Here is a 13,774-nt window from a genome sequence, read left to right on the forward strand (position 1 = left end):
TGGCTGAATAATATTTTCATACTGACTTCTAAAATTAGAGTATCCTCCATATGGTTTCACTCTTATGTGGATCCTGAGATACTTAACAGAAACCCATGGGGGAGGGGAAGGAAAAAAAAAAAGAGGTTAGAGTGGAAGAGAGCCAAAGCATAAGAGACTCTTAAAAACTGAGAACAAACTGAGGGTTGATGGGGGGTGGGAGGGAGGGGAGGGTGGGGGACGGGTATTGAGGAGGGCACCTTTTGGGATGAGCACTGGGTGTTGTATGGAAACCAATTTGACAATAAACTTCATATATTGAAAAAAAAATAAAATAAAATTAGAGTATCCTATTTTTTATCTGCCCTGTCATCCAGCCTCCTGGCCTGTGCTAGACACATGCTCACATATGCATTATAGTAGGGATGTCAGTCATGGTGCCTCCATGCCCACAGTCCCTTCTACAGGAAACTGTCCACTCACAGCTCTTGCTAAAGCTTAGGTGGCTTAAAAAATTTTTTTTTTCTTTTTACCATTTATTCATTTTTGAGAGACAGAGACAGAGTACAAGCAGGGCAAGGACAGAGAGAGAGGGAGACACAAGATCTGAAGCACTCCGGGCTCTGAGCTGTCAGCACAGAGCCCAAAGCGGGGCTTGAACCACAAGCTGTGAGATCATGACCTGAGCCCAAGTTGGCTGCTTAACCGACTGAGCCACCCAGGCGCCCCTAGGTGGCTTTTATATCACATGACTTCCCCTTCTCTTTCTTCAGCTGTAGATGACTGTGGTTGAAAAAGATTCTTGTTCTCAAACTGCAAGGGAAGAGGAAAAGGTAGGTCTATCAAGAACTGAATTAGAAATGATTTACAATGGAAATGAATAGGTGGGGCTGGGACTTTACAGGTCAAAGTTAGGAGGAAACAGACACTATGAGGGAAGAGAAACTATAAGGTGGAACAAACAAAAAGTAGAAAAAATAAATGTGCCGGCAATGTGAGCACCAGCACATGGAGAATAGCAAAGTCCTATTTCCAGAGCACAAGTATGAAGCTCTGTCAACCCCTGTTGCTGTCAGTCCCAGGGCTGCTTTGGTTGCAACCCCAGTTCCTGGGGGCCTGGAAGTACCATGGCTTCTGTTTTCGGTTTCTATTATTGTACCATGTACCTCCTGACCTTGAGCTTTCCATTACTTAAAGTACTTGCAACACACACACACACTCACTCACACTCCCTTTCCGTCTCCGTCTCCGTCTCCCTCTCTTTCTTTCTCTCTCTCTCTCACTCACCATTCTGGACACACTGAGTACTAAGAGTTCTAGCGTGGGTGCTCTGTGGTGACTCTTGTGCTCTCTGAACAGCATGGTGGGGACATTCAATATGTTGGAGTGTCCTTCAGTGAGAGAGAATGGCTACTAATATATCACAATCATAATGGCAGCTACAACTTCTGAAGTACCTATTTTGTGCCAGGAACTGTCCTTAGCATTCAAAATCATTATCTCACTTAATCACAACAATTCCATTAAAATTGGTATTCCTCACCCTGTATATAGCTAAGGAAACGCTGGCTCGGAGAGTATAAGCGACCTGCCCAGTGACACCAATTAGTGAGTGGTAGAGGCAAGATTTGAACTTAGTGCTGCCTGACTCATGCCAAAGCTCGTGCCCTTTTCACTCTGTTGTGATATCTTCCTCAGGAATTCTGTTAAAACCAGCTTCTCTTGAAGCTGAATTCAGCCTCCCAGAGAGCAGTGGTTCAAGCGTGTTTGGCTTTGATACCTTTAAAAAAGGCAGGCACCTTGCAGTTCAACACAGTCTCCACTGTTCCCTATTACTTTATACCCAGAACTCTTTCCTCCTTTATGTTATTTTCTTAACCCCCAAGGGCACTGGAGTTTGCAGCCTCTGTGAGTAAGTACAATTTCTTACGTAGAGTACCCGATTTCAGACTTCTTTGTACCATGCCTCCAAGTAACTATTAGTGTTCCCCATAAGGATGACTCTCAGCCACTTTGATCTCCACACGTGCCAAAATTAAACTTTTTTTCTTTCTCTATAAACATGTTCCTCCTCCTTCATTCCTTAGCTAATGACTGGCATTTGTCCCTGAAACTCCTTTACTCCGCAGAACCAAATAATGTCAAGTTTTATTAATTTTACCTCTTCAGTATTTATACCACTTCTCCTTTCCACCGCCACTACTCAGGCCCTCTTCATCTTCTTCCTGGGCTAGCAAATGCTTCATCTTGGTCTTGTCCCAATAAATTTCTCCTGCAGGCTCATTCCTGAGTTCACATTTAAAATTCACATTTGATCTTATCACTCTGTGCTCAGAATTCTGCAGTGGTGCCTGTATTAGTTATCTCTTGCTGCATAACAAGTGGCCCCATAATTTAGAGACTTAAACAGCAAAGCATTTATTATCTCATAATTTCTTTGGGTCAGGAATCTGAATGTAGCTTAGCTGGCTTGAGGTCTCTTACAAGGCTCCAATCAAGGTGTTGGCTAGAACTGTGGTTTCATCTCAGGATTCAACTGGGAGGATTTCCTTCCAACATCACTCCTGTGATAGTTGGCAGTCTTCGTGTCCTTATTGGCTATTGGCCAGAGATGTCAGTTCCTTCCCATGTGGGCTTTTCCATAGGACCACTCACAATATGACAGTTGGCTCCCTCAGAATGAGATCTCTGAGACAGACGGGGAGAGAGATGAAAGCAGCATAAGTCACAGTCTTTGCAACCTTCTCTCAGAAGTGACTTCGTGACTACTTCTGGAGTTGCTAGATCCAGCCCATACTGGAGGGAAGGAATTATGCAGGGTGTGAATACCAGGAGGTGGTGACCATTGGGAGCCATGGTAGAGGCTGCCTACCACAACCTCCCCCTCCTGAAGCAATGGTTTGGCTTTGGTGTTGTGGAAGTTACAAACACATAGGTTTCCTCACCAACATATATCATGCCTCAACAGGAGCAGCCGGGCTTCCCAAATCTGTTTTTTTATGCTTTCCAATAAGTGTTTCCAATGAACAAAGTGCCTCTAGCTTAGAGCTGTTCAAAAACTACTGGTTTAGAGGACTAAATCGAAACTTTGTTGGGCTTCACATGATTTGACCCCTGTCTACCAATTCTGCCTCTTATCTGACCGCTCCTTTAGCCCACATTACTTCCAAGCAAGACAGACTTCCAGAACAGCGCTTTGCCTTTCTTGCTAGCATGCATGCTGTTCCCTCTCCCATAATACATCACTCCCAGCTTGTCTGCATTGCCGGTGTTACTAAGTCACCCTTTTCATGAAGTACTTTTGGATGGCTCCAGGCAGACTTAGCTGTTTCTTTCTTATTCTTCTAGTTTGCTTTGTTTAAACCCCTTAATCAAAGCAATTACCTTTTATACTCTTTTATGATCGGTTTATGTCTCCCCTTTAAGTTATCTCCAGCATCCAACCCAGAGCCTGGCACGTAGGAGACACTCAATAGCTATCTGTGGAGATCAATGAGCCCAGCATTGCCCAAGTGCTTGGGGCCCTGGGTGTGGATGGAGTGCTGACCATAGCCTGGCATCTTCACGGGATGCATGCGGTATCTCAGCTGCCTCATTTATAAACCATGAGTCAGTCATTGTATTCCAGATTGCTCTTCACTGTCATTTTAGCCTTTAGCTACTGACTGAAGTGAGCTAATTAAAGCTGAACTATTTTAATTGCTAATCATCAAGAAATCAGATTTTTTTTTAATGGAAATGGCAGAATGTGTGTGTTTTCCTACCATTAAAACAAGCCGGAGTGTTCTTGTTTCAAAATTATGATAGGTCCATTGCATCCAGAAGTAAGTGTGAACTGTCAGAGCGTAAGGAATGGGTTGTGTTGTGTGGAGCACAAAATTGACCCAGTTCCTACTTCTATTAGTGTCACATCACATCACTCAGGAAAAGTCCAGTGGTTATTGGGCTTGAACACGGAGAATGTTTACTGATGCCCACAGGAGGCTGATTGCTTGGCACGTTAAGGACTGGCCTTTTGCCCTCCCTCTTTATATTCAAAACCTACTCTGGAAGTTTATTTTTTCACTAAGATGTTTTTTATCTATAAAAAGATTTCTCTAGTTGATAAAAAAAAAAAAGTGGCACAAAAGTGGTGTGTCCCTTTCAAATGAAAGTTGAAGAATAAAATGGTGAATTTTGAAAATCATATTAAGACAATCCACATATAATAACCACTCCCACCACTATAAAAACAAGAGAAATGTTACTTTGGACCAGTTTGGGGTCCATCTGTTTTTCTATTTTGCCTCTGATGGTGGCACAATGGGATTCTTTGGGGGAAACCTGCCCTTCATGGTTCCATATCAGAATGTTACAGAGGGACCATGACTATTTCTCAATTATGTGTCTGTCATTATTGCGATGTCTAAAATACTTCTTTGGGTCTACAGTTGTTACAGCCTGGGTCACCTCTAGAGGTGAGACATTCAATAAGATTATAAGCAAGTTTATTTAAGTTAGGCTTCTTTTTAATTTCAAAGGTTTCAAAGGAATCTCTTAGTTTGGGGGCTTAAGCTTTGAAAACATGTTTTGCTTTTCTACACTATGAATTTTTAGTCATAAATCTTTTAATGTAACCATTCAAAAATATTTGTTGAGAATCTTCTAGTACCCAAAACAATGACAGGCACTGGAAATACACAGTACCTGCTTTACTATTTGAGGTACCAAGTGGTAGGCACAGCATGTCGTTGAGTATGGAAAAAGGAGTGAACTAAGAAAGGGATTCAAGCAGCATTTGAGCTAGAACTTGAAGGAAGGGTAGGAATTGCATGCATAAAAAAGATTAGGCACTTCAAGACAAAGGAAAGGATGACGGAAGAATGAGGGACGACACAGGCGAGCAGGAGGGGATATTACATGTGTAGAAACAAAACAACAATCCCGTGAGGGTACAGATGTAGCGGCATGGGGAAGAGTAGCTGGAGAAGACATCAGGAGGGCTGTGTATGGCCTACAAAGAAGTATGAATTCTTTCTCACTAGGCAGTGAGAAGTGTTAAGGGTGTTTAAGGCCAGATATGATATCAGATTTTAGAGAGTTCTCTTCTCAGCATTCTGAAGGAAGGATTGGAGCATGGAGAGTCTGTTGACGGGGAAGGTATTTGGAATGCTTGGAAGTGGGAAACTAATACTTATTGAGGATCTGCCATCTGCCAGATCCAATGCTAGGCTCTTCACATATGTTATCATATTTAGTGTTCACTGCAAGTGTATGAGGTATGAATTCTAATTCTCATTTAAGAAATGAGGCTACGTAACTTGCCCAAGATCACCCAGCTAGAGGTGGTGGTGGAGCTGAGCTTTGATGGATTCCACCTGCCTGATTCCAAAGCCACCCTTCTTTCCTTTATGCTGAAGGGGATGGTGAGGGTCTGAATTATGCCAGCGGCAATGCTAGAGAGGTGTCCTTCCTCCCCACAGAAGACTCCTCATTTAATTGTACCTCATTTGGAAGCTTCTCCAGCTATTTCATCATTCGAATTGCTTTAATATGACAAATTGACCAATTACTAGCAGGTTATTTATAACCATAGTGAAATTAGTTACTTGGTTCAATCAAGCAACCAAAAAGTAACTGATTTGTAATGACTTGATTTATCAAAGTGTTCAGAACGGTTGGTGTAAATAGATGTAACTTACATTAGCATTAGACAAATATGTGCAATAGAATAGGAAGGCAATATCTGATTATTCACAAATGACATCTGAACCAAAAGGATTTTAACCCTAGCTCGATCTGTAACCAACTGGACAAGTCATAGCTTTGAGTGCAAAAAGATGTTCTGGGAAACCTTCTGTTTTATTTTGCTGATAAAGAAACGGAAGCCCAGAAAGCATAAGGGATTTGCCAAGGTCTCCCAGCCAGAAAACAACAGAGCTGAAAATACAGACTTGGACCATCTGTATTTTTCTGATGCCAGGTCCTGGAGAACTTTTCCCACTATGCCTGCTGCACTGTGACAATGACCAGTCACTTAGCCTCTTGAATCCTCAATTTTCCCACAACAAGAGAGAGTTGGTTGGTGGGTGTATCAGTTAGCTTTTACTATGTAAGAGACAGCCCAAAACAACAGGTTTTACAACACCTGTTTTATGTAGCTCCTGATTCTATAATGTGTCCTGGTGGCTGTTCAGGTCAGGACTGGCTCAGCCGATTTCTACTGGACTTGCTCATGCTTCTGTCGTTAACTAGTGGGTCTTGGATGATCTAGTATAGCCTCACTGATAGGGGTTGGTAGACCATTGGCTAGAGATCAGCTGTTCATCAAGTGGGGCACCTTCATTTTCCTCCACAAAGCATTTCATCCTCCAGCAGACTTGATCAAGTTTGTATACCTGGTGCCCTCAGGGTTCTAAGCACAAAAAGAGAGAAACCCCACTGAGCATGCTCTTTGGAAATCTTTGTGATGCCAAGTTTGGTATTCTCTCATTGGCTAAAGTCAGTCACATGATGTGGCAGGCAGCTTGTGAAGTGGTTCCCAATAATTCCTACCTCCTGATATTCATGTCCTTGTGTAATCTCCTCCTGTGTGAGGACTGGACCTCAAGATTGGCTTCTAATGAATAGATTCATTAGACCTCAAGTCAATAGACTGGACCTCAAGATTGGCTTCTGTGAAAGTGATGGGGTATAGCTTCTAAGATTGGGTTAGTGACACTCTCTTTGACTCTTTCTATGTGCTTGCTCTGGTAAAGCAAGCTGCCATGTGTGTACTGCCTTATGGAGTGGTCCATGTGGCAAGGAACAGAGAGAGCCCTCTAGCCAATAACCAGTGACGAACTGAGACCCTCAGTCAAACAGTTCCTTGAAGAACTGAATCCTGTCAACAACGGGTGAGTGAGTGAACTTGGAAGCGGACCCAACCCCCATTGAACTCTAGATGACACCGCAGCCCTGCCCCATACCTTCATTGAAGTCTTGTGAGAAACTTTCAAACAGAAGACCTAGCTAAGTTATGCCTGACTCACAGAAACTGAGTTGTTTTAACCTTGTAGTGATTGGTTATATAGCAATAGGTAACTAATACACATAGCTAAGTTCGGAGTCAGTAGGGAGGGTAAGTATCCAACAGTGTGGTTATAGGAAGAGTAATTATATAAACTATTCACACATATTTGCAAACAATTTACTACGGTTTTCCAGCCTTTGGGAGTCTGAGGTGGAATGATTTTCACTACTTCAACATTTATTCTCTGTGCAAAGAACTGGGAACAAGATGGTGAACAAGACAGATTTCCTGCCCTTAAGGAGCTTACAGTTTGTGGCAGGGGAGGGGAAGAATGGGGAAAGACATTAGTTCAATAATTCCTTCTTTAATTATTTGTTTAAAGTGATATTAAGGGAGAATGTGTATAACAGTCTAGGTTGGTCAGAGTAAAGCTTCTTTGAGAAAGTGGCACATAAGCTGAAGAGGCAGGCAGAAGAGAAAGAGAGGGAAAGAGGAAAATTCCAGGTAGAACGGTGACATTCTTAAAGAGGAGGCAGAAAGGTGGTCAGCAGATATGGGACAAGTTCCTATTTATGATCAAATTGTATCTTATTATGTAATAATGATGTTATGGGTTATGGTTTTAGAGATAAATGCAAAAATATTTATGGATGAAATTATTTGATGTCTGGGATTTGCTTCAAAACAATCCAGTGGCAGGATAGGGGTCAGGAGTGGGTGGAGCTATAAATGAAACAAGAATGAGTTAATACATTTTTGTGTATTTTTCGTTTTCCATAATAATACTTTAAAAACTTGTATCTGGGGGTGCCTGCGTGGCTCAGTCGGTTGAGCATCCAACTCTTGATTTTGGCTAGGTCATGATCTCATGTTTCGTGGGATCGAGCTCCGTTTTGGGTTCTGTGCTGACAGTGTGGAGCCTGCTTGGGATTCTCTCTCTGTCTCTCCCTGTCCCTCTCCCCCTTTCAAAATAAATAAATATTAAAAAAAAAAAAACTTGTATCGTGACAACACATCCTGAATGCTGTACGTATATATGTTTGAGAGGTCACAGGACACTTATTTCCTCCTGCTCCACTGCAGAGTAGAGGTTAATAGCATCTTTAGGGCAAGGGGATGGAATGAGTTTTGTGTTACAGAAAATGTAAAGGCTTCTCAGCTTCAAATCTTGTGGCTAAACATAAAGAAGGATATTTGGGTAATTTACCTTGCCTCCTGGTTATAAGGTGCTCTATTGCATTATTTCTCATCCTCATTTGTCACTAAGATGGTATGGTTTCATATGTAATAGAATCTTATAACGTGGTTTTTACCCTAGAGTAAAAGGCAGCGGGAGGATGCTGTTTAAATATTAGTAAAATGCTGAAAAGATTCTGTTATAAGGCCTTATATAATCTAGGAAGTATTAAAGAGCTTATGGGTGGGGAAGGAGAAAAATAGGGTAGAAGAGATGGAAATCCCCCTTTGTTAAAAAAATTCTGGGTTGGCTTGCTACAGCAATACTGGATTAAGGATTTATTTGATTAAGTTTTCCTTTTACTCATGTTATTCTGAGGTGGGTCAGACTGAAATTAATAGCCAGCATAGATAGATTTTATGAGTCAGGGATGTATTTCATTAGGATTTTTTCAGGACAGGGGCACCTGGGGCTGAAGCTGAAGAGCTGATGCTTCATATTTATAACTGTTTCAATGTTATTGGGGGAACCGTATTTCGTGATTTTGATTTATATCTTTGTTGAAAATTCCTTTGCCACCAAATTGAGTCTCTCCCTAACCCCTAATAAATGAAGACTTCACTAGAGTCAGATATATGCAAATTACATTTCCCTTCTCAAGCTAAGGTTAAATAAAAGGGAAAATTATCAAAGATTGCTTATGGCAGCAAGGATTTTCAGTGCTTGAAGATGAATTTCGTTATTTCAAAACCATGATGAGTCTCCTCAGTCAGTGCAAAGCAGGAAAGGAATAAAGTAACGGAGAAAAACGGACCTGGGCATAAACATGTTCCCACACAACATTTGTGCTGAAAGGCTTTGTTGGTGTTCCCTGAACCTTGGCAATTACAGGCATTTTCCTTTGCTCGGAAAAACGTCTGGCAAACACCGAGAGTAGGTTCCCTCCTATTCTGTGTTCAAGGCTAGGTTCTGGCCTTGTTGCAGGGAAACACTAATTCCTAACCATGCTATGCTCCCTGGGAGCAAATGGTTTGTTTTCTCTTCACTGAATCCAGCCTGGGGTGGGTTCTCAGCAGCTGAGCCTGGCATGGAAAATCTATTTGGAGCAACTTGTCCCCAGGAGGGAAGAAGGCAAGCTGATTGTGCGGAGGAGTCGCAGCCACCATCCGGGTCAGCCACACTCGCTGGCCAGTGCAGGCATCAACACACAGAGGCACACACGAGAGTCCACAGCAAACAGGAGTCCTGTTTGTGTGCCCACACCCGCACGTATCACGCATACCCAGCTCTACCCATATATGCACTGTGCACCCACACTTGACATACCAGTCACATGTACCACAATGACACACAGACACCATACACACATACACAACACGTATATAACCACATCCACCCGCACATCGTGTACAAATACACACACATACACAGCTGCACATACTACACAGACCACATATACTCCACTCCACACACACACCACCCACAATCCACCCTGGTCATATACATCCATACCACATACTCCTGTATACACACACCTCATCACACACCATGTAATGTCACATGCATCACGCACACCACATACATTCCGTACATACCATGTACACACTTGAACACATCCAACTACACACACATACCCACCACACATACTCCGCATAGCAACCATACACACCTACATACCACACACACACACGCAACACATTCCACACACCAGTCCTGTGCACCACAAATGCATCTCTGTGTCTGAGACACCCACACACCCACCCCGGTTACTTTCCCGCTCAGCAAGGCGGGGCTGCAGTCCCCTGCGGGACTGGGGCGGGCGGGCGCGCTCAGGGCCGGCGGGCCTTGGTTACCGCGGGCGGCGAGGCGGCAGGGCTGGGGTCTCGGGGCCGGCGGCTAGAGCTCCGGAGGCGTGGCTGAGCGGCCACACCTGGAGCGGGTGGCTTGCCCTGGGGTAGTGCGCGCGAGCGTGAACGTGCGCGCGCCTCCGAGGGGACTCTGTGCCCCCTCCGGGAGGTGTGTACTGGGGGAAACGTGAGCCGCTCGAGGGGAGACGCTGTGTGTGCGAGAAAACCTCGCTGGCGGATGCGCAGGGACCGGCCCCCCGAGCGGTTAGGGTGGGCGTGTCCTCGGTGCGCCCGGCCCTCGGTGGAGTTCTCCAGACGACCCAGCTCGGCTGGAAATGTGTGTGGGAAGCGCGCGCGCAAGCCGCTGTGCGTGTGAACACCAAGCCGCCAAGGCGTGTGTGTGTTCATAATGGCCGTCCGTCGGTTGGGGTCGGTCTCGGAGGAATGAATGAGTGTGTGTCAGAGACTCGCTGTGACAGGAGGGGACGCCGCTAGTGTGTGCCAAGAGGCCAGGCTAGCTGAGGGACGCCTGGCATCGGCCGGCGCCGGTCGGCGCGCGCGTGTGTGCGCGTGCGTGTGCACGTGGGGACGCGGCGCGCGCCGCGGCGGAGGGAGGCGGGCGGCGACAGGCCCAGCCCCCGGTCGCAGCGCCCGGGGCGGCTCCTCTGCGAGCCTGGGACCGCCGTGCTCCCGCCACCACCACCGCCGCCACGCGCTGGCGTGACTCCCGGCCCGCGCCCTCCCACGTCTGCAGCCTGCTCGGCTTTTTGCCCGCCCAGACGCCGCTTCTCCCGGCTCCCGGCCTCGGCTCCGCGGAGGGAGCGGAAATGAGTGCGGCGTCGGCGTCGGCGTCCGAGCGGGGTTGGAAGAGCGAGAAAGTGGACGAGGCTCAGGCCCTGGCGCGGAGTTGCGCTGCCCGAAGACCCGACTTCCAGCCGTGCGACGGGCTCTCCATCTGTGCCACGCACAGCCATGGCAAGTGCTTCAAGCTGCACTGGTGCTGTCACCTAGGATGGTGTCACTGTAAGTCGAGTCGCGTCTCCCCTCCTTCCGCCGCCGTCCCAGGGCTCTCGGTGTCCCGGGTCGCGGTTGCCACTCTGCGGTCGCGGGTCTCGGCTCGGCGGGGGCTATCCAGCTGCTAGCTGGAGCCACCCTGGGCTCCCGGCGGGCCAGGCGGGAGCTGCCCGAGGCGCCGGACGCCTCGGTTGGCGCTGCCTTGGCAACGAGATGAAATCCCGTGGGGAGCTTAGCTTTAGCCACTTCTACAAAAGGGGATCTCCCCGTCCCAGGAAAACTGGAGGTTTTTTTTTTTTCCCCCTTGCTTTTTTATCTGAAATGACCAGGCACTGTGTTGAGAAATGGTAGAGCGCCGTCAGAGTTGACAGCCAGAGGGGAAGCCTTTTTTCAGGGCTAGTGGAAATGCTCCCCTTTCTTTCTCACTTTTGTTTTTTCAGGCTGCTCGTTAAAAGAAAGAGCCCTTGGAAATCGAATTGTGGCCCATTTATTGTATCCAAATTGAGAAAACACTGAAGTGTAAGAGAGAGCTTTCGAGAAGTTAATATTAACAGTTTGGAAGGGTGAACTCCTTCAATACTCAGTTGTAGCGTATAGAGCCAATATATTTGACTGTTTTAAAATTACGAAATAAAATAAAGGAAAGTAAGCTTTAATAATCTCAAACCAATTTACAAAAGCCAGAGCTAACTGGTCTAGACCTTTTCTCTATGTTTATCCTGCCTGTGATTTTTAAAACGTATTAAACTTAAGTAGCCATTTAATCAGAATTCCACAATTTGATTAGTTCACGATATTAGGCCTGCTGTATCCAATAAATCATCATTTAAAGAAATATGTTATAAACTTAAGTTTCAGCATACTCTTATAATAGAGGTTTTTGGAGTGTTTATTCAGGACACACATTCTGGAAGTGATCTTAAGTTAAAATTGTTTTTTCCTTGTTGGTTAGGAAAAAATGGCTCCCAACAAGAGATGCAGTACATTGACAAGTCCTTGTTTACGTTAATTGAACACAGGGGGATATTTTAAATTGAATTTATGATTTGAAGAATAGGAGAATTCCTGCCTTTTGTTTACATTGAACAGTATTGATTTTTTTGTGTTGTCTGCTGAAGGGTCAGGTTCTTCCTATATTTCATTATTCCTATTGCTCTCAGATCCATTCCTCATTATAAAGCATCATTTCAGTGGGGGACAGGATACAAAGTTGGAAGTAGCAATTGTAAGAAACCTGTGATGCTGAAGTGCACAAGTACGATGAATCTGGTGAGAGTCCATTTTCTAGGGAGGTATAGAATCATAGTACAGAATATGAGGAACATTAAAGACGGTCAGGTCAGTGCCTGTCTTATTTCAGCAGTCTCTCCACTAAGTACCAACATTCCTGATAGGAACCTTGCAGTCTTCTCAGGTAGCTTTGATTCTTAAAAATAGTCTCATATGGAGCTAAAATCAGTTACTTTCTAACTTCTTTCCACGGGTCTTATTTCTACCTTATGAAATCATGTAGAACAGTCTAATCCTTTTTTAGATCATGTTTTGTTTTTTTTTTCCAGCCCTTCAGATATACATAGACGGACATATACATATTCCACGGACATAGACTGTCTTCTCTCTGTATTCCCAGCCATTGTCACGATGTCTGGCCTGAAATAGATTTGAAATTCATGTTCATTGAGTGACTGAATGAAAGTAGCCATCGTTTTCCTCTCGGGCATTGTTTTGTCCTGTTTATAAATCTCTAGTCCCTTCTGCCTCTCCTTGTGTGGAATAGTATCCAGACTCCAGAGCATCCTGGTTGTTCTTTTCTGAATTTGTGCCAGTATGGTTATGATCCTTTGAAGACTGTGACCCTTAGAAGGGTACGTAATATCCCAATTGTGGTTTGAGTCGAGCAGGACTGCTGTCTCCCATGTGTGAGATACTGCTACTGCTGCATCTAGCAGCACATTAGCTTTTCTCATATCCTCATCATATTGAGCTTGCTGCTGTCAGACTGAACTAAGATTGCTGTCGACTAAAGACATTAAGCCCCTTTTTTGTTTGTTTTACGTACATGGCAGTTAAGTCATGATGCTTGCCCATTGCACAGTTGTATATGGATTTCTTTGGACTCTGATACCTTAGATGTTTTTCCCCATTAAATTTCATCTTCATTAGAATTATCCATTTATCTGGCTTATCGTTGTTTTTTCAGATCCCAGCTCTTTCTTAGTCCATATTTGAGCCCCCTAGTTTCGTGTGAGTCCTATATGGGATGCCAACAGTAGTATAGTAACCTTTTGCATCTTCATTCAAATTATCGATAAAATTGTTGAATAGGAGAAGGCCACGTATAAGAATCCTGAAGCTCACAGGTAGGACTGACCTTTAAGTTGATGGCAGTTCATTAAGAAGCACTCATTGTTATGGTCATTCAAATAATTAGCTAGCCACTTAGTATTGTATTTGTCTTATCCATGTGGTATAATGAGAGCCTGGTCATATACCTTGTTGAAATCCTACCTTGTTGATATCTGACACTATTTATATTGCTTCTTTTTAATACATGATCTATCTATAAACACACTCTCTAAAGAAGAAAGGAAATTTGATTAGTCTGGTTATTTAGTTTGGCTCCACAAATGCTTACCATTTTCTTTTCTTAGGGATTAGAAGCTATTTTTTAAATAAAATATCTGAATTAGGAAAGGATTGATGTCGAGTCTACTGGACTATCGTCAGTTCTTTTCTTTAAAAATCAGATCTACATTTATTTGCTTG

General features: G+C 44.3%; 1 protein-coding gene across 1 annotated transcript in view; it reads left to right on the plus strand.

Annotated features, from left to right (window-relative positions):
* Positions 1 to 10,620: 10,620 nt before the first annotated feature.
* Positions 10,621 to 13,774, plus strand: part of CUNH3orf70 (chromosome unknown C3orf70 homolog) — a 92,384-nt gene continuing 89,230 nt past the window's right edge. Inside the window, exon 1 of the mRNA XM_019463397.2 lies at positions 10,621 to 11,017. Coding sequence (XP_019318942.2) covers positions 10,822 to 11,017 — 196 coding nt within the window. The 5' untranslated portion in view covers positions 10,621 to 10,821. The remainder of the gene's footprint in view (positions 11,018 to 13,774) is intronic.

The sequence above is a fragment of the Panthera pardus genome, unplaced genomic scaffold, assembly GCF_024362965.1.
Source record: "Panthera pardus isolate Hobbes unplaced genomic scaffold, ASM2436296v1 HiC_scaffold_16, whole genome shotgun sequence".
NCBI lineage: Eukaryota > Metazoa > Chordata > Mammalia > Carnivora > Felidae > Panthera > Panthera pardus.